The sequence below is a fragment of the Sardina pilchardus genome, chromosome 5 (genome assembly GCF_963854185.1).
Source record: "Sardina pilchardus chromosome 5, fSarPil1.1, whole genome shotgun sequence".
NCBI lineage: Eukaryota > Metazoa > Chordata > Actinopteri > Clupeiformes > Clupeidae > Sardina > Sardina pilchardus.
The window spans coordinates 24,196,772-24,220,013 of record NC_084998.1 but is presented as its reverse complement, the minus strand read 5'-3'; the positions used below and the strand labels follow the sequence as shown (position 1 = coordinate 24,220,013).

General features: G+C 42.3%; 3 protein-coding genes across 4 annotated transcripts; all 3 read left to right on the top strand.

Annotated features, from left to right (window-relative positions):
- Positions 1 to 218: 218 nt before the first annotated feature.
- rnf14 (ring finger protein 14) lies at positions 219 to 4,799 on the top strand. The gene is made up of 8 exons (XM_062537026.1): positions 219 to 341; positions 1,091 to 1,246; positions 1,348 to 1,475; positions 1,662 to 2,174; positions 2,799 to 3,027; positions 3,417 to 3,589; positions 3,804 to 3,934; positions 4,039 to 4,799. The coding sequence occupies exons 2-8, from the start codon at positions 1,096 to 1,098 to the stop codon at positions 4,106 to 4,108; spliced, it is 1,395 nt and encodes a 464-aa protein (XP_062393010.1). The 5' UTR covers positions 219 to 341; positions 1,091 to 1,095; the 3' UTR covers positions 4,109 to 4,799.
- Positions 4,800 to 5,010: 211 nt separating this feature from the next.
- On the top strand, positions 5,011 to 10,416 carry endou2 (endonuclease, polyU-specific 2). The gene is made up of 7 exons (XM_062537027.1): positions 5,011 to 5,688; positions 6,081 to 6,220; positions 6,775 to 6,880; positions 7,460 to 7,581; positions 8,982 to 9,094; positions 9,712 to 9,865; positions 10,097 to 10,416. The coding sequence occupies exons 2-7, from the start codon at positions 6,119 to 6,121 to the stop codon at positions 10,346 to 10,348; spliced, it is 849 nt and encodes a 282-aa protein (XP_062393011.1). The 5' UTR covers positions 5,011 to 5,688; positions 6,081 to 6,118; the 3' UTR covers positions 10,349 to 10,416.
- A 200-nt stretch (positions 10,417 to 10,616) lies between these two features.
- Positions 10,617 to 20,622, top strand: LOC134080530 (NEDD4 family-interacting protein 1-like). Of its 2 annotated transcripts, XM_062537028.1 has the most exons (9): positions 10,617 to 10,798; positions 12,930 to 13,017; positions 13,694 to 13,824; positions 15,251 to 15,301; positions 15,649 to 15,736; positions 16,337 to 16,461; positions 17,279 to 17,345; positions 18,761 to 18,866; positions 19,045 to 20,622. In XM_062537028.1, exons 1-8 carry the CDS (start codon positions 10,769 to 10,771, stop codon positions 18,862 to 18,864), a joined length of 684 nt encoding a protein of 227 aa, XP_062393012.1. In that variant the 5' UTR covers positions 10,617 to 10,768; the 3' UTR covers positions 18,865 to 18,866; positions 19,045 to 20,622. The 2 variants fall into 2 exon arrangements, with proteins under 2 accessions (XP_062393012.1, XP_062393013.1); XM_062537029.1 differs by lacking the exon at positions 15,251 to 15,301 and having other exon boundaries at positions 10,619 to 10,798.
- The last annotated feature ends 2,620 nt before the right edge of the window (positions 20,623 to 23,242 follow it).

The window sequence follows — 23,242 nt, the reverse complement described above, 5'->3', positions numbered from 1 at the left end:
ATTTTAGTCTATTAGCAGTACTCTGGAAAAGAGGGATCTCAGATGATTGCATCGAGAAAACATTAAAGCAGGGATCTAGTGTCAGATGACAGTATGCCTACACTATGCAAATGTCGAATAACTATTTGACAAGACAAAAATATTTACACGTCAGATACAAAGATGTAATGACGAAACAGGCCTGATCTAATTTTGAGTTTACTACTAAGTAACTCCAGTAGGTGGCAACGTTACGTCACGGTGTGAGTAATGCTGTCACACCAGGTCGAGGGTCGGGATGAACAGCTGCCTTCCCTGAGAAGCAGTCCCACCGGCTTCGCTATATGAGGGCCAACTATAGGGTAATTAAGCTCTTATTAACATGTATGCTTAGGAATAAGCGACCGTGTGATACCAACAATAATCGAATATATGTTTTGTCTGTCTTTTGAAAGATAGATCACTGTGTTGCCTGATGCTATGGGGTGTTTTGATGATAGCTAAGTTAACATTTGACTAGGGAGGGATCACCTTTAGCTAAGTTGAGATAGCTATCAAAGTAACGTTAAGTTACCTTGACTTGATTGAACGAACTGTATATTTACTAGGCACATTGACACAAGTAGTGAAATAAGACGTATACTTATTTCTACTCTTTGATACAGCTGGATATCAGTCAATTTGAATTGGGATAGCCTTGCATAGCTAGCTAGCATGCTATGCATCGTCGTTAGCCATGCTAAATTATGCCACAGAAGTGTGTGCTAGCTTACGTCATGTTAAGCTATCGTTGTATTGCTGTTGCCACATTTGAAATCATCTACCTGAGCCACACTTAACTAATCAGTATCTCTAATAATAACGTTACACAGTGATATTTCAGTACTTCACTTTAAGCTAGAGCTAACGTTTCTAGACAGTTGAGTAGAACCAGAGAATGTCTAATAATTTGTCTGTCATTGATGACGTCAAAGTTATATCATGAAAGATGTCATCTATCATGTGCATAGTTTGCAATAGTTGCATAGGTTGCATGTAAACTAATCTACAGATGAGGACGCACATCATGCATTATTTTATGGAAACACTTCTGTTCTGTGTTGACTTGTAGTCCAAATGGCGGATGCTCGGGAAGAAAGGGAGAATGAAATGCTTGCTTTAGCAAGTATTTACGACGAAGACGTTTTCCGCAGGGTTGAATCTGATGATCAGGGTGAAGTACACTTGTGTCTGGATCTTCCTTCGGATTTCAAGTTGGTTTTCCAGGGTAACGGACTGCTGCTATTCTGACGTTTCATGCACATACTCAGCATACACGTACACTCATTAGTACTATACATGTCATAAAGATGTTGAATCCTTTCACAGGAGTGGAGCAAACACATGCTGTCTCTTTCTTACCTCCTATTGTACTGAAATTTGAGCTACCTGAGGATTACCCATCATCTTCCCCACCAATCTTTACACTGAGGTCCAAATGGCTTCAAAGGACCCAGGTGAGGTGACAATATTGTTCCACGAGCAAGTGGACTGTATTGACTGTATTGAATCTTCAGGAATGTTCACAAGGTTGTTGCATATTGCAGTTGTTCCATGTAGCTCACAAGAAATAGTCTTTATACTCAACATAACATCATTCCTTTAGCATAACATAACATTCACTCTCTGTTGAACACACGTAGCTGTCAGCACTTTGCAAGCGCTTGGACGAGTTGTGGGAGGAGAACGAGGGCTGCGTCGTCCTCTTCACTTGGATCCAGTTCCTGAAGGAGGAGGCGCTGGGCTTCCTGGAGATCCAGTCGCCCCTTCTGGTGGTCACGCATGGCAAGACTCAACACAAGAGCAGCGCCACGGGGTCAGGCACCAAGCCGGACGGCGTCACGCAAGAGGACACCCCAGACGGCTGTCTTGACCCCCGCGCCATCGTCGACCTGGACCATGAGCATGACCTCGCTGCCCAGCTTCTCGACTTCAACGAAGAGCAGTGGCAGAAGGTGTTCAATTTGAAGATGTTGAACTGTGGCATTTGTTTCATGGAGAAACTGGGTGCAGATTGCCTATACTTCAAGATTTGCAATCACGTCTACTGCAATGAGTGCATGGCTGAGTACTTCACCATCCAGATTCGAGACGGAAATGTTCAGTGCCTTTCCTGCCCTGAACCCAAATGTACCTCTATCGCCACGCCTGAACAGGTATCAGATACGTTTACGTTTATATTCCATGTGTAACTGCAATTTTGTTTTGTTTTGTTTTCAAGTGCAAAGCTTTTAATTAATACCATGCCTCTGCCTCTGGAGTATCTGCACATAATGCAACACAAAAGATCTGATAGTTGTGGTGTGGACATCGAATAGCTAATCTGCAGCTAGAGCTTGTGTCACTAAATCTGACCTATCACCCTTTGATTTTGTTCCGATTCTGTTCTGAGATAGCCGTGTGTGTTTAGGGCTTGAACAAAAGTCTGAATGGCCAGCAGGTCTCCTGGGGTGACAACCTGTTCTGTGTTGCCTTTTGAACTTTGTCCCTTGCTTAAAAAAAGCAGGGATTTGTGTATTTGTGTATTGTGCAATGTATGTATTGTGTGTGTTTGTGTGTGTGTGTGTGTGTGTGTGTGTGTTTGTAACCTGTGTGAAACCTGTGTGATGCTAGTTCACCTGGAGGAGTTTCCACTTTCACTGAATGCACTCTTAGGGTGTGCACACAATTTGATTTGTGTGTGGCACTACCAAATCAGTGTGGCCTGCCTGTATCTTTACTCCTTTTGTTGCCACTCTTTAGTATGTGTGCTGTGTTATGGATCTGCGTCTCCTCTGCAGGTGAAAAAGCTGGTCGGAGAGGCCGAGTTTGCCCGCTACGACCGCCTCCTCCTGCAGTCCAGCCTCGACGGAATGCCAGATGTCGTGTACTGCCCTCGCTCGGCGTGCCGAGTAGCAGTGATGCTGGAGCCGGAGACCAAGTTGGCCATCTGCCCGGCCTGCAAGTTTGCCTTCTGCCACGTGTGCAACAGGGGCTACCACGGCGTGTCTGCCTGTGAAGCTAAGATCGGTGAGGACCGATCCCAGCGCTCTAGCCATACTATAGTCAGCATATACGCAGCAGCTTGTTTACCTAAGTTCCCTTTTTATCCTGTGCCTCTGTGCATGAGGTAGGGCTACATAGGGGTATCCCGATAGAAGATGAGTTAAAGCAGATCCATAGCAGCCTGTCCTAGCACTTTACAGAGACATCAAAGCCACAATGCAGTTTAAGATGCAAGATGAAACACTCTCTGGCAGGTCTGGATTTTAGCCCCAAAACCTGTCTAGTTCTAGATCAGATTTGTCCAGGTTTGCCCTCACACAAAACCACATACATAACATCTATCAGATTCCAGACAGGTGAATCACTAGATTGTGTGATCTGAGTTGAATGTTTTGATATTTGTGTGATTGCAGAGGACCTGTTAGCCTTGCGTGATGAATACCTCAGTGCCAGCCCCGACGGCAAGGCGTTTATGGAGCAACGCTACGGGAAACATGTGATCCAGAGGATAGTGGAGGAGTCCTACAGCAGCGAGTGGCTGAAGGATAACTGTAAAGGCTGCCCTTTCTGTGGCACAAACATACAGGTGACCATTTCATAGAATTAGCCATTACACACACACACACACACACACACACACACACACACACATGCGCACTTTCAAAGAGAAAGAGAACACAATACAGAAGATTCTGAAGTCACCAGAGTCACCCAGTGTGTTTTCAGTTTGTTATTGTCTGATCTGCAACAGTTTAACTTCGGTTTTGTATAATGGATTGACCTCTGGGGGTTTTCTGCAGAAAGTCGATGGCTGCAACAAGATGACTTGCAGCAGCTGCAAGCAATACTTCTGCTGGATCTGTCTGAATATGCTCCCCAGAGCGGACCCCTATGCCCACTTCAGCAACCGCGCCTCACCCTGTTTCAACCAGTGAGTTACAGACCGCCACACACATTTTACATGATACACGTTGATTGATAAATTGTTGGGGGAGAAAACCAATCGTGATCTTGGATCTGGTCCTCTTCTTTCAGGCTGTTTCAAGGAATGGATGTGGACGACGCACAAGACGAAGGCTTTTGGATCGACGAAGATGAGATTTAGGATCTCTGTCCCTCACTCTTTGTGGATACACTAACTGCACTTTACCCAGTGTGCCAGAGTTGGGTTTCACAAAGCAAGCTAAGCAAATCGCTCACATGGAGTTGAACAAGAAAAAGACTTTGAGTTCAAGCCAGGATTATTTTAGTTACCTTTGTGAGACTCTTCCCTCTAATATCCAGGTGTGTTCCCAGACTATGTTGCTGCTCCTCATTTTCTGTATGTTTTTTTTTTGTTTTTTTTGGTATGAATGGTAAAATATCATGTTAAAGCTGAGGGATGTCTTTGGAGTAAATCAAGTTTTATAATAGTGGTTAAGGCGGAATGTCATGCTTTGTGACCGACTATACTGTTACCCAGTTGTCTGTTCAGACTGCATTGGTAATGTTCAGATTCAGAACACAATCAATATCTGATTTGGGTCAACATATTTTATTTTTTCCAAAAAGTTATCATGTGATCAAGAACGAAGGGAATAATGATTTTGGTCATACATGCGTGATTGCTTCATGAGTTATCCTTTCAATGAGCTATATGCAAATATATGTTTCTGTATTTTCAGGGATGTTGTGCTTCAAACATGAAGTAAATCCAAATGAAATGTTAGAAATGTCTGTGTCATTTGCATTTATTCATTGTTGTTTCATACAGGCACATGCTGTTTGTTACAGTGTGTGTGATTGAAAGTAAAAAGGCTACGGGTTATGGAATTTCTGAAATATCATGGAAATTGGATGAAGTCTATTCCAGACCAGAATTGTTTCAGAATTACTCAGTAAATATTTCCATGCAGCATTCATGTGTATCTCATTATTAGCTTTAGTGCTTGCTTAAGTGGCTGTGGTTAGCCTAACCTTGTTTATTCAATGCCCATTTATTCCATGCAAGATTCTTGAACGCTACGCAGCTACTCTGAAATTGTTGGTCGGTATATTGAACCATTCATGTCATGGAAATTCTGTCTTTTTTTTTGGTAAGGGAAAATCAAGGAAGATTCAGTCTGTTATCGCTATATGTAATGTTTGCTGATGGTCTGGTTTCACAAAGTCTGCTTGTATTGACAGGTAGTTGTTGCATGTTTTACAAGCCTTTTATGAATCATTCAGCTCCCAATTCCACTCATCATACAGACCTTTCTCGGTGTCCTGCGATGATGTAGGTAAGTTCGGCCTACATTTTTAATGAAATACGACCGGTGTGACATCGGGGGCCGAGTCTGTGGTGTGCTCGGACAGGGCAGAGTTGGGGGCAGAGTTTGGGAGGTGCAAATGAACACTGTGCCTGCAAATGAACAATACCCCCCTGAGAGAGACAAAGACAGAGTTTGCATTGTAGCGTTAGAGTCAAAAGCACTTCAACCCATTTTAATCCCTTTGGCTAGAGTTGCTGACACCGAACAACCCTTTAGAACAGCCTGTCCTCATTGGGTAGAACAGCCAGCCACACTCGGTGTCTTTCCCCCCCCCATACAATACTACGCCAGCAAATGTAACTGTTTTCCCTTGAGATACTGCCAACAGTCAACCAAGACAGTGCAGGTGTGTGCTACCTCAGTTTTGACCTTCTACAACTAGAGACCAAAGGTAATTTCAACTACGACTATGTTAGTGGTACATTTCTTAGTGTGTCTCGACTACTGCAGTAATGTTTTTTTTTTTTGTATTATGAAAGCACTATGTTATGTAGTGGCACTTGGGGAATTACTGCTTTTTTTGTTAAGAATTGTTCTTCATATCTGATGTGTCCTTAAAATTGGAAGCTGGAGGATCTGTTATGTTATCTACCTGCTGATTCAGGTGCTTAGATGCCCTGTGGCTGTACATAGATTCAGTGGTACAGTACATCTCAAATAATTTGTGGGTGACCCTCTTTAATTGGCAGTGTTTACTTATTTATTGAGAGATCTCTTACAACAAACCAGATCAACACTACCAGGCCTTTGGAGCTGAACGTGTTTCCCTACTCTCACTTCAAGGAACCGTTACACTGGAGCCCGAGCCTCAGTGTTCCCTCATGATTGAGGGCGACAGGGAGCTGTCTGCCATGGCGCAGGAGCTCTGGGATAACGACGTCAATCGGTTAAAACCAGGGACCGACTACCGCATCTCACTGCAGGTTCGGTACCTATTTTGGATTTATTTGGATGTTATGGTTCAACCACTGTGTCCATTATTTGGCAAGCGGACACTCTAGGCTGTGTATACCTGTGTGATGAATGCAGCAGTGTCGGTCTGTTTGTTTGTTCGCTGAACAAAAAGTCAGAGGTCAACATTGATCCAGTTTCAGTCTTTTGCTTAGCATAGCCACTGGAAGCATCAGAACCATCCATTCTTTGTTGCCATGTCCCAGACGCAGACACGCATGCACACAATCCAACAAATAACCTATGTGCTAGGACCATGGTTCTTAGCGTGGTTTTGTTTTGAAATGATTTGTAAAATCTTACAGAACTTTGAGGTGATGAGCAATACTAGATTGTATGACATTGTGAAACAAGGTGGTGGGCATACTGGATAACTAATGTAAAAAAAAAAGTTCTGGACACTTACTCTCAGCTTGCTTTGATTTATTGGAGTTCAATCCCCAGTGATGTTTCGAGCACCTCGGCTCTTCATCAGACCATACCGGATAAGACTAACCAGAATTTCAACTCTTGTGTTCTTCTGCAGGGAAAAGCGGGATATGTTGCGTCTATGAATGACGACCAAGATGGGATTGGGTTACCTTTGTTCTCATTTGTTGATGAAAGCATTTTCAAAAAGGAGACCTTCATGGGTAGGAGTTCAGCGTGTGAAACAACTGTTTAATTTGATCCCTCCAGTCAAAATTCTGTTCTGAGGGATTCACAAACCAACCTCCAGTGCAGGTATATCATTGGGAAAACAATGGCTGCACATACTGCATTGCCTCAGTGTAATTGTTAAGGCTGTTCGTGCTGAGCAGAGTAGAGTGGGAACAATCAAGGGTTTTCTTTCTCATCAGATGTTCATTCTTTCTCTCTCATTGTTATATATATTCTTTGTTGAGGAGAGAATAAAAGTAAATCCTAGTCTGCCAAATCTGACATGGAAACCATGTTATGTAGTTGGACTGACCTGAGTACCATATTATTTAGATAAGTGTCTTCTTCTGTACCTTTTGTCTTTAAATGTACATGTTCTTCAATTGTGTATATAAAAGAATGTGGCAACATTATTTATGGCACTATACTGTATGGCCATCTTAGTTACTGTATATACAGTATATACAACTGCTGCCTAACAGAAGTTTGACTATGTCATTTCTGGTCCATGATGCAACAGATTGAGCATGTCTGACTGTTCTCTAGTCTGAGTTTGCGTTGTGTCTTAACAGCTTTCATCTCGTTGTTGGATAACTACGTGAGCGATACTGGAGAACCAGAGATTGTTACCCCAGAGGAGGAGGCCGAAAATCACAAATTCCTAGATTCCATTATAAAGACGCCCACCATGAAGGTAATAGCCTTATCTATGGCACATATAGGCTAAAATACCATATCCAATGCTGGATCCAATGGGTTCCCCTATTGTGCTTGAAACAAAGATTGGGCCATCGTACATTTTTTTGTCAAAAAGAGATTAACACCTACTTCCGAAACATTAAACGACTGTTTGCATGGTCTGTTTGACACTGTTTCCTACTATTCCTTTTTTGTTGTTGACCTTGGTACTCTTATTGCAAACCAAACATTTATTAGGCCCCACAGTCTGCATTCCTCTCCAGATGTTTGTGGATGGATCACTAAAGCACAATGAATGTAGACGACAAAACATTGCTAGCTTGCTTCCATTGTTTCATTCTAATGGAATTTGTTTTCTCTAGTTCATTGAGACGGCTAAATAGAAACAAATCTGCTTGCTAAACATTGTCATCATTACCAATTACTCTTTATGCAATGCACATGGGCCCTTGGTTTGGAAAGTAGTATGAGGGCCAGCAGTTTCCAATTCTCTTGAATGCTAAATGAAAGAATGACTTTGGGGTGATCAACGTAAACGTATAGTGTTTACAGGCTACAGTGTTTAAAGACATTATACCAAAGCTCAGAACCTTAAACTTAAGGAAATCATATAGATGTTCAAAGCCAAAAAGAGAGTTTTTCACAAAAGTTAATAGAGGGCATGTAGGAATATGTATCAGATTTTAAAGTGCACTGTTAGTGTGGTTAAACAGTACTACAAAATTATGGAATTTAAAAAAACTCAATTTTCATTACTAAATAAATTGAGAGAAGCCATTAAAGGGTCAGCTTCCATATTTATTTGGCTTGGTGGTGATTTTCTATACAGGTAATTGGAGACTGTCAGAATATTTGACTATGGTGTGCACAAGGGAGATAGTATGGCTTCACATAAATATTTACCTACCTCAGAACGAAGACTTGGACGAGATTTTGGAAAGGTTGCTTTATTCAATATATATTCAAAAGACTACGCTTTTCAAGATAATTTCCCAAATCTTGTCAAAGTCCTCTGGTGTAAGAATGGCTTTACATGGACCACACTGAGACAGCAGCATTTCAAAGGCCACATTTATCAATGCATTCTTGCTGGTATAGAACAGGTGATTGGAAAGTGTTAGTGACACTTTGAGACACACATAAACTCAGGACACGCATAACCCTAATTCTAAGATGTGTGTGGATATAAACTATATGTAAAAGAAGCACATTAATAGAATACTCATGTCAAATATACTGTATAAATGTACATTAAACAATCCACAACTCTTTCAGTGTTTTAGCCAAAGCACAAAACTTGGAATTTTATTATGCATATAGGTATTAGACATATAGCCCAAGTATGATATTATTCAACCATGTACAGTATATTCACTTTTGTTGTTATGGTTCTAGATTGCTCATAAGTACCTTGTGGAAAAGAACCTGTCCCCTTCGGACCCGACAGCATTCAAGCAGCAGTTGTATCGGATCTGGTTTGAGCTCTATGCAAGGAGAGGCTCCAGCAGGTTGGTTTGCATGCCAGACTTACTTTACTACAGTATTGACTAGTTATGTACCAGAAAAAAAATATTCTTCAAAATATGCTTCAGGTGAATTGTTGGAGGCTGAAGAGTTAAGGAATGTGCCTTCAGGGTGCCAGTTAAACATATGAATGCAGGTGGTGGGAGGATTAACATAGGTATATGTCATATATACAACATACAACATATCAACATAGTAAATGTCACTCCTCAACTTCAAATTCCACCACTGTTTGACCAACTCTATGAAACTGAGTATGCTCTTTCTCCTTAGTCTCTGTCGTCAGACCAAAATGCTTTGTTGGTGGAGAGTTTGGGCAATTGTGGTGGGAGGATTAACATAGGTATATGGAGAATATCTTTCTAGCACTTTCTATTGCAGGGAGAACTGAGCAATCAGTATTCTAAAATCTTTGATAGCACGTCTTGTAGTTCAGAGTTCGACTTCAAAGTTCTACTCTGATCGTCATTATAAGCTCATAGTTATTAACCTTCATTCATATTCACAGTCCTAGAACATTTCAGAGTTGAATTATAGTGTTGAGGAGCTGTTCACTCTAGACTTATTGTCATGGAATTTTATTTTGCCTTTATTGCCCCAGGCCAGACTCCTCAGGATTTGAGCATGTGTTTGTCGGTGAGACTCGTGGTGGACGCACAGTCATTGGATTTCATAACTGGATTCAGCTGTATTTGCAGGAGAAGCTTGGGCACATTGACTACAAAGGCTACAGTGTGAATGCACATTCTCCTCAAGTAAGATTTTCTCTCTTTATTCTCTCTCTCTCTCTCTCTCTCTCTCTCTCTCTCTCTCTCTCTCTCCTTGTTTGAATACCTATACCTTCATAATGTCACCTGTTTGTGTATCTCATTTCGTCCTCTCCATCATTACTGAAAAAATAATAGAAATATTAGAAAAAAAATACAAATAAAAATAGGTGTTGTCTAATGTCACATCCCTTCTGTCTCTCCTCTCTTTCACTACAGCCCGATGAGAACAAGCACATCTTGGCGTTACAGTTCAGCTGGAAAAATGGCATCAAACCTAAAGGCAGCATCTTCATTGGCGTCAGTCCAGAATTTGAATTTTCCCTTTATACCCTGTGTTTCCTCAGCTCCCCTAACGAACGTGTAAAAGTGTCCTTCAGTCTCTATGAGGTAGAGATTGTCTGCCATCATTACAACCAGAAGCACATTGGAACTACGTTCCCTATTCTTTTGAAATATCAGACAGTCTAGATGCCATCTTTGACATAGACTAATGGGTAGGTGTTAAGAACATTGTTTTTGTATTTTTATTAAAAAATAAAAACGCAATGAATCTTCCCAGGGTGTGTGCATGGTCAATTTTTGGTATTTACCTTTTTGGAATGTGAATGTTGATTAAGTTGTGCAGCAGGCTATGCAGTAGGCCGCAAACCCATCGGATGGACATGCACAACTGGATTGACCGCCTACCATGTAGTTCTGCAGTCTCGCCTGTAGGGGGTGATTGTTTTGCTTGTACTTGCGGAGACAGAGAGTCAGAAGCAAATGCGTAGGAGGATCAGTCGTGGGACGTGAGCCTCTTGTCGTCCCTAATATAGTTTATGTAAGATTTCGCTGTCGGGTTTTTCATTGTACAAGAGGAAATCTGGCGATTAACCAACATATCTGACGATGGCTGAGTCAAGTGGAAGATACCAGCAGGTAAAACGATGTTACGCTCGCTGGAAAGAGTGAGATGTTCATTCGTCTTTTCTGATGAGTGTTAACGTTACTGTTCCTGCTCCTGATATGATATGAAACGTTAGGCCTCATTGTTTTGGCAAGCATGGGCTAACTTAAGAGTGTTAGCATAGTTATTGCATAGTTTCATCGGCTACCTTATGATATGTACATGAACTACGTGCAGTAAATGCTGCTAAAATCAACAGTAAAAACCTAGTGTTATCATTTCATCTGGAATTCGAAGGTTGGCTAAGTGCTAACAGCTGAGGTTACAAGCTAACGTTAGCTCAGTTAAATGGAAAAGCTAACTTTACGTAGCAGCTAGATTAAATTTTCCTGTTTAGAAGTTGGCGATAACGTTACTTATAAAGACATCCGGTTAGTTAACGTTTAGTTACATGTATGGATTGTACATAGGATATGGGACAATCTTCTCACGTCAGATTTAAAAGACATACTGGCTAATTAATAACTGAACTAAGCTTAGTTAGCCATGTTGATAGCTAAGCTAACCACACAGATATCGCCAGCTAGTAGTTGAACACGTTACCTGAAAGCTGTCCAAAGGTTTTTGTTAACTGTTAACCATAGCGAACATAAATGAACTCACTATGATTAATAATTAATAACTTGTAGGCGCTGTCGTTTTTAGCCGTGTATTGTAGTCTTGGCTGTCAACGAAGGTGACACACAGCTAACTCGTTAACTGCTACTGATGATATGTTAACGTGAATTACATTTTCAAAGCGTCAGCTTAGACCTAAGTGTTCTTTTGCTGAAAAAAAGATGATGGCTCCCCTTCCTAAGTTTACCTCGGTCATAGTGACACTTAGTCACTCTTTGGAGTTCATAACCGTTGAACATTACAGTTGGATAAAGTTTATATTACTGTTAAAGTTAGGTCGTTGCAGTTACTGTTAGCATGATCTGTTAGATTTTGAAGACTGCCACTGTCAACCTCAACAGTTGACCTGAGAATTACGTAGGATTTGTCTTGTATTGTTTTGATAATGAGGCAATGCAACTTCTTCTGCACCTAGGAATTCAGTGATCAACTAACGTTTAGTTTATGGATTATGCGAACATCTGTGTTTTATACTAGGGTCATATTGATTAACGTCAGCCGAATACATTGTCTTGCCATTCATGTTTGATACGTTCAGTAAAGAACTTGCCATTCTTGATTTATTGTTAGACTGGTAGACTAGTTATTCTCAAACTTTACATCTATGTACACACCAGTATGTTCTTTAAATGTACCATTGAGTCAGTCTTTATCTTTGGAGGTCCAACTGAAACATTTTAGGAGTAGAAGTGTTTGCTCATTAGCCCTAAAGTAGACCCTGTATCTAGGGTTCTATGCCCTAGACTAATGGTAATAGTCAGATATCAGATACAAGGAAAGTGTGAAGAGTTCTGGAAAAATGGAAGCAATACTTCATTTTGAAATTGCACTTGAATCAGTCAATCAACCAATCAATTCTTTGTCAGTTCAAACAAGTTAGGAATTTAGACCTGTCAGACAGGGTGAGGAAAAGACATTTAGCAACCACTTACCATTGGATTGCTTTTTGCAGGTGTGGAACTGGTTGACAGAGAAACCTAAAACAATGTAGAACTTACCAGTTAGCAGTTAACATTCAACATCAGCATTGCAATATTGCATTAACATTAGCATATTTTGTTAGATTTAGCTGTACTTCACTCATCAACTTCTGGTGTAGGAGACCTGTGACATGTACAGTATGGCTCTGAATATTTCAGGGAAGATTTTGTTTGAATTGACCATCAACATTTAGGTTGGTTCAGGTCAAAAGTTTAGTAGTAAATGTCACTCCTCAACTTCAAATTCCACCACTGTTTGACCAACTCTATGAAACTGAGTATGCTCTTTCTCCTTAGTCTCTGTCGTCAGACCAAAATGCTTTGTTGGTGGAGAGTTTGGGCAATTGCTTCAGAGAAGTTTAAATGTATGTTGTACATTGTAGGTATTAGCAGGCATATGGTAACTTGGAAGCACATGCAATTCTGTGACTCTATGAAGGATAAAGAAGGGGAGATGGAATGTTGGAACTGCTTTAACAGCCCCTGAATCTGATTGGTTTTCCAGCTGCCCAATGAGGAAGAACCAGAGGATGCGCCACAGGTTGCCGCTGATGCTCCTCCTCCATACAGCAGTATAGCTGCAGACAGTGCAGGTAAGTAAGTTAGGTGCTGACATGGTGAAAATGCCAGACCCCTCTGTCATATTACTTCAAGACCACACTTAAGTTTGGTCAAACGTTGTCCTAAGACTCATTGGAGATACACAACAGACATCTCTCTGTCCCTGTGCTTTGCAGTCTGTGTGCATGCAAAGCTATCATATAGCAAACACAGCCGTAACTCCCATCCTTAGACAAGTAGTTGTTTAATCTGTCGTCAATAGTGTAAGCACTACAGCCATGTGAGAAATAAGCTTGACTGGCACAGTGGCACTTCTGGTTTTGTGCTTCTTGCCCCAGGGCTACACTGTAGGTGCAACTGAAGCCTGAGTAAACATGGTGTGCAAGTGCCTCACAAAAAAAAGAGAGAAATGGAGAGCAATCTGTTTTTGTTTTCTAATGTTTGTGACGTATATACACACGACTGTTTGTCGGGTGTAGCCAGTTCCATTGATTATAGTGGAAGCTAATTGTTGCCACATATAGGCACGCATCCATGCTTCAGTTGCATGTCTGGTGTTGCTGACCTACAATGAGACATGAAGGAATGGATGCTGGTGTGGATGTCAAAAATAGGCCTTTGAGACCAATGTGCTTATGTATTACTGGCAAGCCACTGTGCCATAAAACAGCTGAAGTCACCGTTTAAATCTGTTCTTCCTTTTCTCAGCCTATTTTGATTACAAAGAAGATGGGCCATTCCCCAAGCCTCCATCCTACAACGTGGCCACGACACTGCCATCCTATGATGAGGCGGAGCGGCTCAAGGCCGAAGCCACCATCCCCTTGGTTGCAGACAGAGTGAGTTGAACCCCTACTTAAGTCCTTTCTTCGCTTGTCTAGTGCCACCACCTCAACAGGGAAGTCCACCCAACATCAAAGCACCTGACACACTCAGATGCATCACTAATAGACTCGAAAATCAAAGTTTCAAAGATGCTGAAGATTCGTCATGTGTGATAAAATGGCTGTTGTGTGGAGTTCCCTTCTCGCTGTGTTTGTAGGCCTGTGTGTGTGGGTGCACCTGCATGCTTGTGTGAGTTTTTGTTCATTGTTAATGTAGACTAGTATGTAGACTCTTTGACACGACAACGCTTCTCAAGCACATATTGCTTGGTATTGCATAATGCTTTGTCAATGCGAGTGCATTGATTGCTGCTAGCATACTAATCTTTCCGCTGAACTACAATATCATTAACTATTCTGTAAAGGCCAGTGCCCACTGGACCCACACTGCGGGCTTGACGCGCAGGATTTCAGAACAGTTTTCTAACCCTGAGTGGCTGCCGCACGGCAGACGTTTCTAGTGGGCTTTGCCGTTAAAAACTATGGAATTCTATTTTTTTTTCATGTCACGTCACGTTGCGCCGCGCCGCGTACGTGTCCGGTGGGCGCCGGCCTGAATTCTCTGGGCGTGCCTTTGACTTAAACTCTGTGGACGCGCTAAAGCAAAATTCGGTTCTTAAGTCCGATGTCACAAGCCCAACAGATTTTTTCGTGAAAAGACGCTTATAGCCCATCCAGACGTTTTTTGTAACTTTGTCATCATCACCTTCGTTTTAGCGATTGTAAAACAAAATGGCCAAACTTTAACAGAGTAATTACTGTAGCTGTGCAGCCAGATTATGTATTCAAGGGTAACATCAAGGATTCCGCGAAAAATAGGATTTGATTAGGTTGAGGTATCAAGTAAGATGACAATTTTCTTAAAAGATACTCAGAATAGATTATTTTACTGTCTATTGAGAAAAACAAGTGAGTCTGTAAGCCGTTGGACCCGGAAAGAGATGTATTAACCCATATCCCATTATTTCATCCTCACTTATTAACCAAATAGTGTCTCCATTTTTCAGTTATTTAAACTGAGGTCGTTCCAATAATTTTTGTCACCACACATACGTTGAGCATCACAGAGTAGCATTCCAACAGGTGGTCAACCTGTCACTCTCAGTCTCCACATAACCTACTCCCAGTCCATTCGTTTTCCTTGGTAAGGCCAAATTATGTTGTCTTGAGAGACATGGGTCAGAAGACTGTTCCACAGGGCCTCTACATCTGTGTGTGTGTGAGGTATTTTGTGCACAATATGTTTCTTCTCTTCTTCTCTTCCTCTCCCTACTCTTTTTCTTCCTCTTCTCTCTCTCTGTTCTCTCACTCTCTCACTCTCTTTTGCCTGCCCTGTGTTTTACACTGGTCTGTTTCTTTGCCTCGCATTGCTCACGCTCAGAGCCGGGAGCGGCTGACCACTTTCGATGACGTAACGCGCAGTGCACTGGAGGTACAGTACCTGAGTGGTGGTGTGTGACCTGTGTGAGACTGGTGCCTGCGGAGTCAGCCCCTACTGCTGCTGCTGCTGAGAGACTTCTAACTAAGAGAGATGTTTTAACTAGCAGGCTATAAAACAGATTGTCTCAACTGAAACCTTACAGTATGTTTGCATTGCATTGTTAAAAAAAACATGTTATCCCAAGGCAAAGACATTGCTGGAGTGACTGAATATTTGTTGGTTTGTGTAATCTTATATGCATTGCATCCTTTCAGTAAACCTTGAGATGACTTTCTATGATCACCGTTCAGTTTGTTGCAGTGTGTAACCTCTTGGTGTCCTGTGTTGTCTGTTGGCAGGATGATGAGTTTGTGACCAGGGATGATTTTGATGACGCTGACCAGTTGCGGATAGGGAATGATGGCATCTTCATGCTGACCTTCTTCAGTAAGTGTGTGTTTAGAGTGTGTAAAGATGTGGCTGGATTTGAATGCTTCAGTTCTTCCTTTAAAAGTGATGAAATTCAAAGCATTTTACCATGTGTCGTCAGATACCTTTTGGTATGTATGAGTGGAAAGTGTTGTGTAGTTTACATAGATATTCTAAAATGGCCTAGACAGATTTGTTGGTAAAAATGGTTTAGGGACAAGAGGTGGACTGTTCTAAGTGGCCCTCTATGAGTCCAGACCTGAATCTCTCAATTTCAGACGACAGGACCAGTTTGCTCTAGCCTGGCCCCGCCCGCCGAGTATCTCTGCTCATTTGCATTTCACTGAGATTATACATTTCCCTCAGCCACCAGGATAGCAGGCCAATCAACAAGAGGAGACGACGTTTGTTTCGAAACCGAAACTGGCTTTTGTAAACGATTATTAGCAACGCCTGTAAACCTGTAAAAATGCCGTTGCTTAAACGTGGCCATTTATACAGCAATTGAGACTGTCTGACATCCCTTCAAGGCTTCTTTCTTGTGTATTTGTGTGCATCACGTCTGTGTCTGTGTGTGTGTGTCTCTCACACTCCGTGTGCTTGGGTTTGACGTTTCAGTGGCATTCCTCTTCAACTGGATCGGCTTCTTCCTCTCCTTCTGCCTCACCACCTCGGCCGCGGGCCGCTACGGCGCCATCTCTGGGTTTGGCCTCTCGCTCATCAAATGGATTCTGATCGTCAGGGTAAGACTGGCCTAGCCTGGTTTCCCTCCATAGCACGCTCTGGTTGTCCCACCACTTGAAGACTGAGTCATATGCATAGGGTTGGGTATCGTTTGAATTTGAACGATTCCGATTCCGATTTCGATTCCTTGTTTCGATTCCGGTTCCTAACGATTCTCGATTCCGATTCTTGTAAGAGGCAGGGTCAAAAAAACAACAATTTTAATTCTATGAACTTTTTACTTTTTATGAACTTTCCTATTCATTTCTCACAGGGCTGTTTTCAACTACAATATAAATATCAAATCTATGAACTGTCGTCTTGTTGCCTCAGCTCGGTTATGCAAACACCTTCTTCGTCTTCGGTGTTTAGCGGCTTCTTCCTCCGGTTCGCGGACTGGGAATCGATACTAGGAATTGAAATTTAAACTTTTGAACGATTCCGGGAGAATTGGAAAGCTAGTCCCGGTTCCCATCGATTCTCGATTCTCGATACCCAACCCTACATATGCACTGATGTACATATAGAGCAGAAAATGTCTGTGTGGCCAGTGGGGAACGGTGCGTTAAGTTCAGATGCTTGGAGCTCGTGGTCATACCACCACATGTGATTTATCTGTGTGGTGAGCACAAAAAGTGACATAGTCTGCAGTAAAGGTTTCCTGAGAGAGGAGAGAAGTGCCGAAACAAGAGTGCCATGTCATGAGTTGTCATGTGACCCTAAGAAGCTTTCTGCTGACCGTAGTGACCACGGTAGTACTTGGTGTCTACTTCATGTTTTTTGTTGTTTATTCTAATTTCTTCCTTTGTCTCATCCTTTTCTATTTCTGTTCTTCAGTTCTCAGCGTATTTCCCCGGCTACTTTGATGGCCAGTACTGGCTGTGGTGGGTGTTCCTGGTTCTTGGTGAGTAGAACTGAACTGATGAAGGACAACTCTCATGCGTATAAAGCTTAAAGACGTGGCTATCAGAATGCCTCAGAGATCTCTGTGGATAAAATGAAAAATAATTTCAGATATTGGCTCATAGTCACAGTCCTCAGCATCTCTGATACACATGGCTGTGTTTTAGCCCACTGTGTGGAGGTATGTCTGAAACACCGCGATGGGACTTACAGATTCCTTTATGTCCATTGCTAAATCTGCCATTCAATAGCTGGACTAGGCCCATTCCAGATGGCAAATACTATGCACAGATTGATGAGGAGCCTTTCAGAAGCAATTCAGATGGGTACCCCAGTTTTGACCTGATAACTTGCACACTTTACAGATTAACAGTTGGATAATGAAAACACAGAAATTTCTATCAAGATATCATAGTTGGCTACTAGTTTATGTTATGTTCATGTTTATGACTCCAGAAGTGGAGGCACAAAATAGGCTACAGTTGGTAGAGCTCAATGCGTGTGCACGTCTTTGTGTGAATCCGCAACCTGCAGAGCTGCAGATAATCGTAGTCTGCAGTATTTGGTCTACAACAAAGTGGATTCCAACGACTGCCTTTAAAAAATAAAAAAAAACTTGATACTTGGTAATCCCTGTGAGAACTGTTTAGCCAGAATTCAGCATAATGTGATTATTCTTCTTGCCATCATCAGTAGCCCAATTAATGTGTATTGTTTAGCCTAGGCCCATGCTAAAGTAGCCCCTTGTTTGTTGCTAACATTCAAACAGTAAAATTTGATTAAAAAAAATGTTTGCTTGCATTCAGAAAAGTTATTGAAGCAATGGCTTAAAGCTGCTCGGGATTTTTTCCTCGTGCAAGCAGTATAGCTTAACCATACAGAGTAGCACAATGAAACATTTAAATGTATAATGGCATGTGCACAGTAGTGTAATATTTACAGCGCTGGGCCTATTGATTGCCTGTCTATGCCAGGGGGCTGGAGGCTTGTGAGTCCTATGTTCGACCACACAACGCATCCCCAGCTGAAAAATGTTTAGACTCAGGATTTTTTGGTTTGTTTTTCCCTTTAAGCCCTGTTTCTTTTAGGAAATGTGTCATCGTTTATCCCAGAAGTATACCGGTTTGGTGCCTTTGAGTGTAAAATGAGTTTGACATTGAAACAGTAATGGAAAAGGATGGTATTTATATCTAGACTACATTAACATGATCCATATTGGTATGGGCAGCTTGTTACCACTTCCTCTTTTTAAGATGTGTCCTAATTAGTTTTTGTTCTGTCAGGCCAGACAGCAGAAGGATGTTTACAGTACACTCAAGTACACTGAAAAGTCAGTTGGCACTGTCTTCTGCCTGACTGTCTCTAATGACAACCACAAATAAACATCTGCTGGAACCTCTGACATCTGCTCCACAGGGTTCCTGCTCTTCCTCAGAGGGTTCATCAATTACGCAAAAATCCGCAAAATGGCAGACACCTTCTCTCCCCTGCCCCGCACTCGAGTTCTTTTCATCTATTAAGGGTAAAGAAGCCACCTGTCTATCACATTTTAAAAAATGTATCTCATAGAAGCTATGTTCTTAGAATGGTTTGGCCAAAGTATTTTTTTATAATATGCGTTAAGAGACAAACTTCTGAGTTCTTGTTCATATCCACTGTCCTTAAATCTGTATTCTGAGGCTCTGTGTTGTTTTTTGCAGCTGCAGGTTGCCATGAAACACGAAGCTACTGGCAGCCTTCAATGAGACTTGTATGCTTCAGAACAGCTTTTAAACACTTCTGGGGGGAAGAAAAGAAGAAGAAAAAAACGTGACAAACAAAACAAATCAAGTCCAACTCTGTAATCTGCTGATAGAACTCCATCCCTACTGAAGGGAGGGAGATGTTCTTTCTGGAAACTTGCTGTTTCCACAGGAGTAAAATGATTCTCTTTCTATGTTTCTAGATGTATACCAGTACAGTGAATGCTGACAACTCTGTAACTCATCCAATCATTAGTTGTTAACATTAAGTGCTATTTGCTATCAAGTCTGTGAGGTTAAAAAAAATCAGTATGAAAAGAAAATAATGCCTTATGTATATGATCTGTTTGTAGTCCTGGCATGCATTTTGCCCTAGTTAGCCATTAGGGGGCAGTATTGTTTTGGTTATTTGTTTTCCCCCCACGTGTATTGTGGTACACTGTTAACATGGAGGTGGGATCAAAGTGAGTTTTTGTTGGAGGCAACATGAGACAAATTTGTAATGTCTAACCGTGCTGTTTTCCTCCTTTCTGTACATGACTTTTTCAGTTGCTCATCTGAAGCTGTTACTTGCAATGAGGTTACTATGACTGGGAAGAATTCGCCCTCTTGTTTAAAGAGCACAAGTGAAATCATGTATGAAAGTATACCTATGCCAAGCAAGTGATTGAGACATCTATTGGCTATTCTTCTGTACTTATTCTTCATGTCATATGGAGCTTCGCATTTGTTTGCCATCGATTACTCTTTCTGGGCTCAACAATCTTCTCTTTGACTTTTTTGGATGGTGTAGGAGGGAGTCCAAGGACTAGGACAGGTGACTGACATAAGACAAAAGCTTTTTGCCAGGTTTTTAAAGTGATTTGCATTATATTGCTTTTTTGTCAGTGCTATGTTGTTGTACATGCCTTGTCAAGGTTTTTATAGTAGTTCATATCATGATGAGTTTGAGTGGTAGGGTTGATGTAATAAAAACAGCTTTGATCGAACATGTATTTGCAAGCACAGTGCTGCGTGCCCCCTCCACCTCTCTAGAAATGTACTTTAATCAAGTCTCAAAGCTTGCTCAATGTTAGGTACAAGGCAGTTTGAGTATACATTTGGCCAAGTCATTTTAAAAAAGTAAAAAGGATAATTTAGTTTGGCTGGAGGGAGTAGAGTTGTGGGTACGATAATGCTCCGAGAGAGCAGGGATAACCTTTTTCTTCGCCAAACTCTCCCGAAGGCACTCTGAAGCGGACGTCTCGACTCGTCTCGTTCCCCCGTCTCCAGCCTCCAGCACAGACGCCTCCGAGGGCATCCCCAAACTGCCACGGCGGCCGTGGAACTGAGCATGCTTTTTACTGTGACTGTGTCGTGAGTTCTTATTTTTCCTTCGTCCTCCTCCTCCTCTGTTGCCCTGGTCCAACTCGGAGGAGGGTCCAACTCGGAGGAGGGCCCCCCCCGAGCCTTGGGCGTGCAGGAGCGCACGGATACACACATGTAGACGACTGTAAATACCATGTCAATGCAACTAAAGATCACTTGTGTTGCCAACCTTTTGGAGAGTGTGTCATCTTCTTGCTCCCTGTGTTTTGTATTGGTTTGATGTGCAGGTGGTGATAGACTGTGATACCACAGATGATATTCCACTCTCTCTCCCAGATGGTGGTATCTCAATTGTGGTTCATTGTGAAACCTGTGTAAGCAAGGTTGCCATAGGTGAATGAAGCCACAGAGCTCATCTATGAGAAAGTGTACCAGGTTCCAGGTAACCCAGCTATTTCCCTACAGTAAACCATTTCCTTGAAATGCACCCATGGAGTCGGAAGTTCAAATGAATGTGCTGCTGAATGCTAACAGCAGTTACACAGTTACATGGATGTGAATTGAATGTCTACATTTGCAGACTAGCAGTTGCAAACAGCATTGCGTACAGTGTAACTACCTGCTAGCCTCTTGTGCTATACTGTCTGAGTATCTTATTTATCCCAAAAAAACAAGCTTCTCAGTTTCTATTAAAGAGTGGATGGAATGAGCACTGTGTTCTCTGATGTTAAAATAGTATATATTCAACTTTGTTTCATAGGTATCTCATCACAAGTAGGCTTTGTTCTAAATCGCCCATTTTTAGTTCAAGTTCAAGATTTTCATATAAAGGAGGGCACAACCATGTTAATGATGGCTCTTCAATTCATGGAAACCAAGACAAAAATGGTTTCCATTCTAAGTCTCCTTTAAATTGATAAGCCTTGATGCTAAAAGAAATACAGTATATTGAAAGAAAAAAAAATACAGTATATCTTTATGATATACCTGAAGCATAGTATGTAAAACATTTCCTCATCTGTTTTAAAAGATAAGCATCTGATGAATGACAAGATTTCACTTCCTTGTCACTTTTGTTGTGTGTATGTGTTTGTGTTCACCCATATTTTAAGTTTTTAAACCTCTCCCTCCTGTCTCTGACTTTGAAACCTCAACAGCAGGTTGGACCAGTTTGTTAGCTGTGGAGAGGAGTGAATGTGTGTTGTGCTTCATGTGTGCACAGGTGAGTCATGGATCTATTTCCTCTCTTCCTAAAGGCCTTGGCGCCGCGTCACTCTTCCAATTTCGTTTGAGAGTGTGTTTGTGTGTGTGTGTTTGTCATTATCAAGCCTCTATTTTTAAAGACGTTGTCTGCAATTCGATTACGTGAAAGGTTGTTGACATTTGTGATCAGCAGCCAATCAAATTATGCCTCTCCTTTCTGTGCTCTTGAAGCACTGTGTTGAGTGGCCGGGATTGTTTACTACTCGGGAGTCGGCCCGAGCCACTATGTTTCCCACAGGGCAGTGTATGGACAACAGTGAACGGACACCTAGATGACCATAGAAGTTCACAAAAAGATCATTACACTCCACCTTGAGGCGGTTAGCTCCTAGGCCCTCTATTCAACAAACATGGCTCATTTGAACACAATCAAGACCCACTCCAGGTTTACCATCTGCCGACACACAAGTTATCAGAGCTGTGAACAACCAGTAGGCCTACAGTTGACTTCTGATGGTAGTATGTGCGTGTTTGTTTGCGTGTAGTAAGTGTGAAAGAGAGTGATTCTTGTCTTTTGCGTGGGTGAGGTAGGTTGGAAACTGCAAACGCCCCCTTCCTAACCTTCCATGCCTCCTGCATATTGATCGGCGGCTGTGGCCTGGATGGTGATTGGATTGGACTTGCTGGTGTTGAGGCGGGTGAGTGAGTCACCCTCAGGTTGGGGGGCTGGGGTGGGGGTGGGGGTGGGGGTGGGGGAGTGTGGATGGGCACAGGTAGGTAACTCGCCGAGATCAACACATCTTCACTCCCACTCATGCTCCCTTTATCCCCTCTACTCGTTTAGCGTTTCACATTATCCTCCTTTTCCACATTTTTTGTTGTGTGTGAGGGAAACAGTATGTATACAGTCTCTCTCTCTCTCTCTCTCTCTCTCTCTCTCTCTCTCTCTCTCTCTCTCTCTCTCTCTCTCATTCAGTCTCCTTTTTATGTCTGTCTCCATCCCCCCTTACACACACACACACACACACACACACACACACACACAGACTACATCAGAGTGTTTAATGAATGAATGGGTGAGTGAATGGGGTCGTGTGGAACACTCAATCGCTTGCTATGGCATCAGAATCTAAACAAACACGCTCGTGAGCACAAGCATGGGAAGACTTATTACACACACACACGTACACACACACACACACACGCACACAGGCGATGGGAAGAGTGGGGGATGCTGGGAGGCAGGAGAGACGTCACGCTTCCGCAGTGCATCAAGGGAATCAGGCTGAGTCATACCAGGGAGGGGGAGGGGCTGCTCTTTATTCATATTTCTCTCTCTCTCTCTCTCTCTCGTTCACTCACTCTCTCTGTCTCTTTCACTGTGTCTCACCCCCTCCTCCCTCTCCCCTCCTCTCTTAATCTCTCTCCCTCCTCCTCCTCTCCATCCCCTCCACTTCCTCCCTGCTTCTCTCCATCTCCCACTCGCTCCTTCCTAACGGTCTTCACCGTCTGATGTAATACAGGTGACCTATTTGTCATAACCTGTCAGGTGTGTGTGTGTTTGTGAAAATGTGAATGACTTCTGCTTTCCGCCATGGGGTCTTCAGTGAGTCAATCAGCCCCACGCTGATCTGACTGTGCATCA

Excerpts from the sequence above, each read along its gene's own strand:
- endou2 (XM_062537027.1), top strand. The coding sequence starts at position 6,119 with ATGATTGAGGGCGACAGGGAGCTGTCTGCCATGGCGCAGGAGCTCTGG. Across the intron at positions 6,881-7,459 it reads CAAAAAGGAGACCTTCATGG|CTTTCATCTCGTTGTTGGAT; the intron begins GTAGGAGTTCAG and ends GTGTCTTAACAG. Across the intron at positions 7,582-8,981 it reads TAAAGACGCCCACCATGAAG|ATTGCTCATAAGTACCTTGT; the intron begins GTAATAGCCTTA and ends TTATGGTTCTAG.
- LOC134080530 (XM_062537028.1), top strand. The coding sequence starts at position 10,769 with ATGGCTGAGTCAAGTGGAAGATACCAGCAG. Across the intron at positions 13,825-15,250 it reads TCCCCTTGGTTGCAGACAGA|AGCCGGGAGCGGCTGACCAC; the intron begins GTGAGTTGAACC and ends GCTCACGCTCAG. Across the intron at positions 15,302-15,648 it reads TAACGCGCAGTGCACTGGAG|GATGATGAGTTTGTGACCAG; the intron begins GTACAGTACCTG and ends GTCTGTTGGCAG.
- rnf14 (XM_062537026.1), top strand. The coding sequence starts at position 1,096 with ATGGCGGATGCTCGGGAAGAAAGGGAGAATGAAATGCTTGCTTTAGCA. Across the intron at positions 1,247-1,347 it reads TTTCAAGTTGGTTTTCCAGG|GAGTGGAGCAAACACATGCT; the intron begins GTAACGGACTGC and ends ATCCTTTCACAG. Across the intron at positions 3,590-3,803 it reads TCTGTGGCACAAACATACAG|AAAGTCGATGGCTGCAACAA; the intron begins GTGACCATTTCA and ends GGTTTTCTGCAG.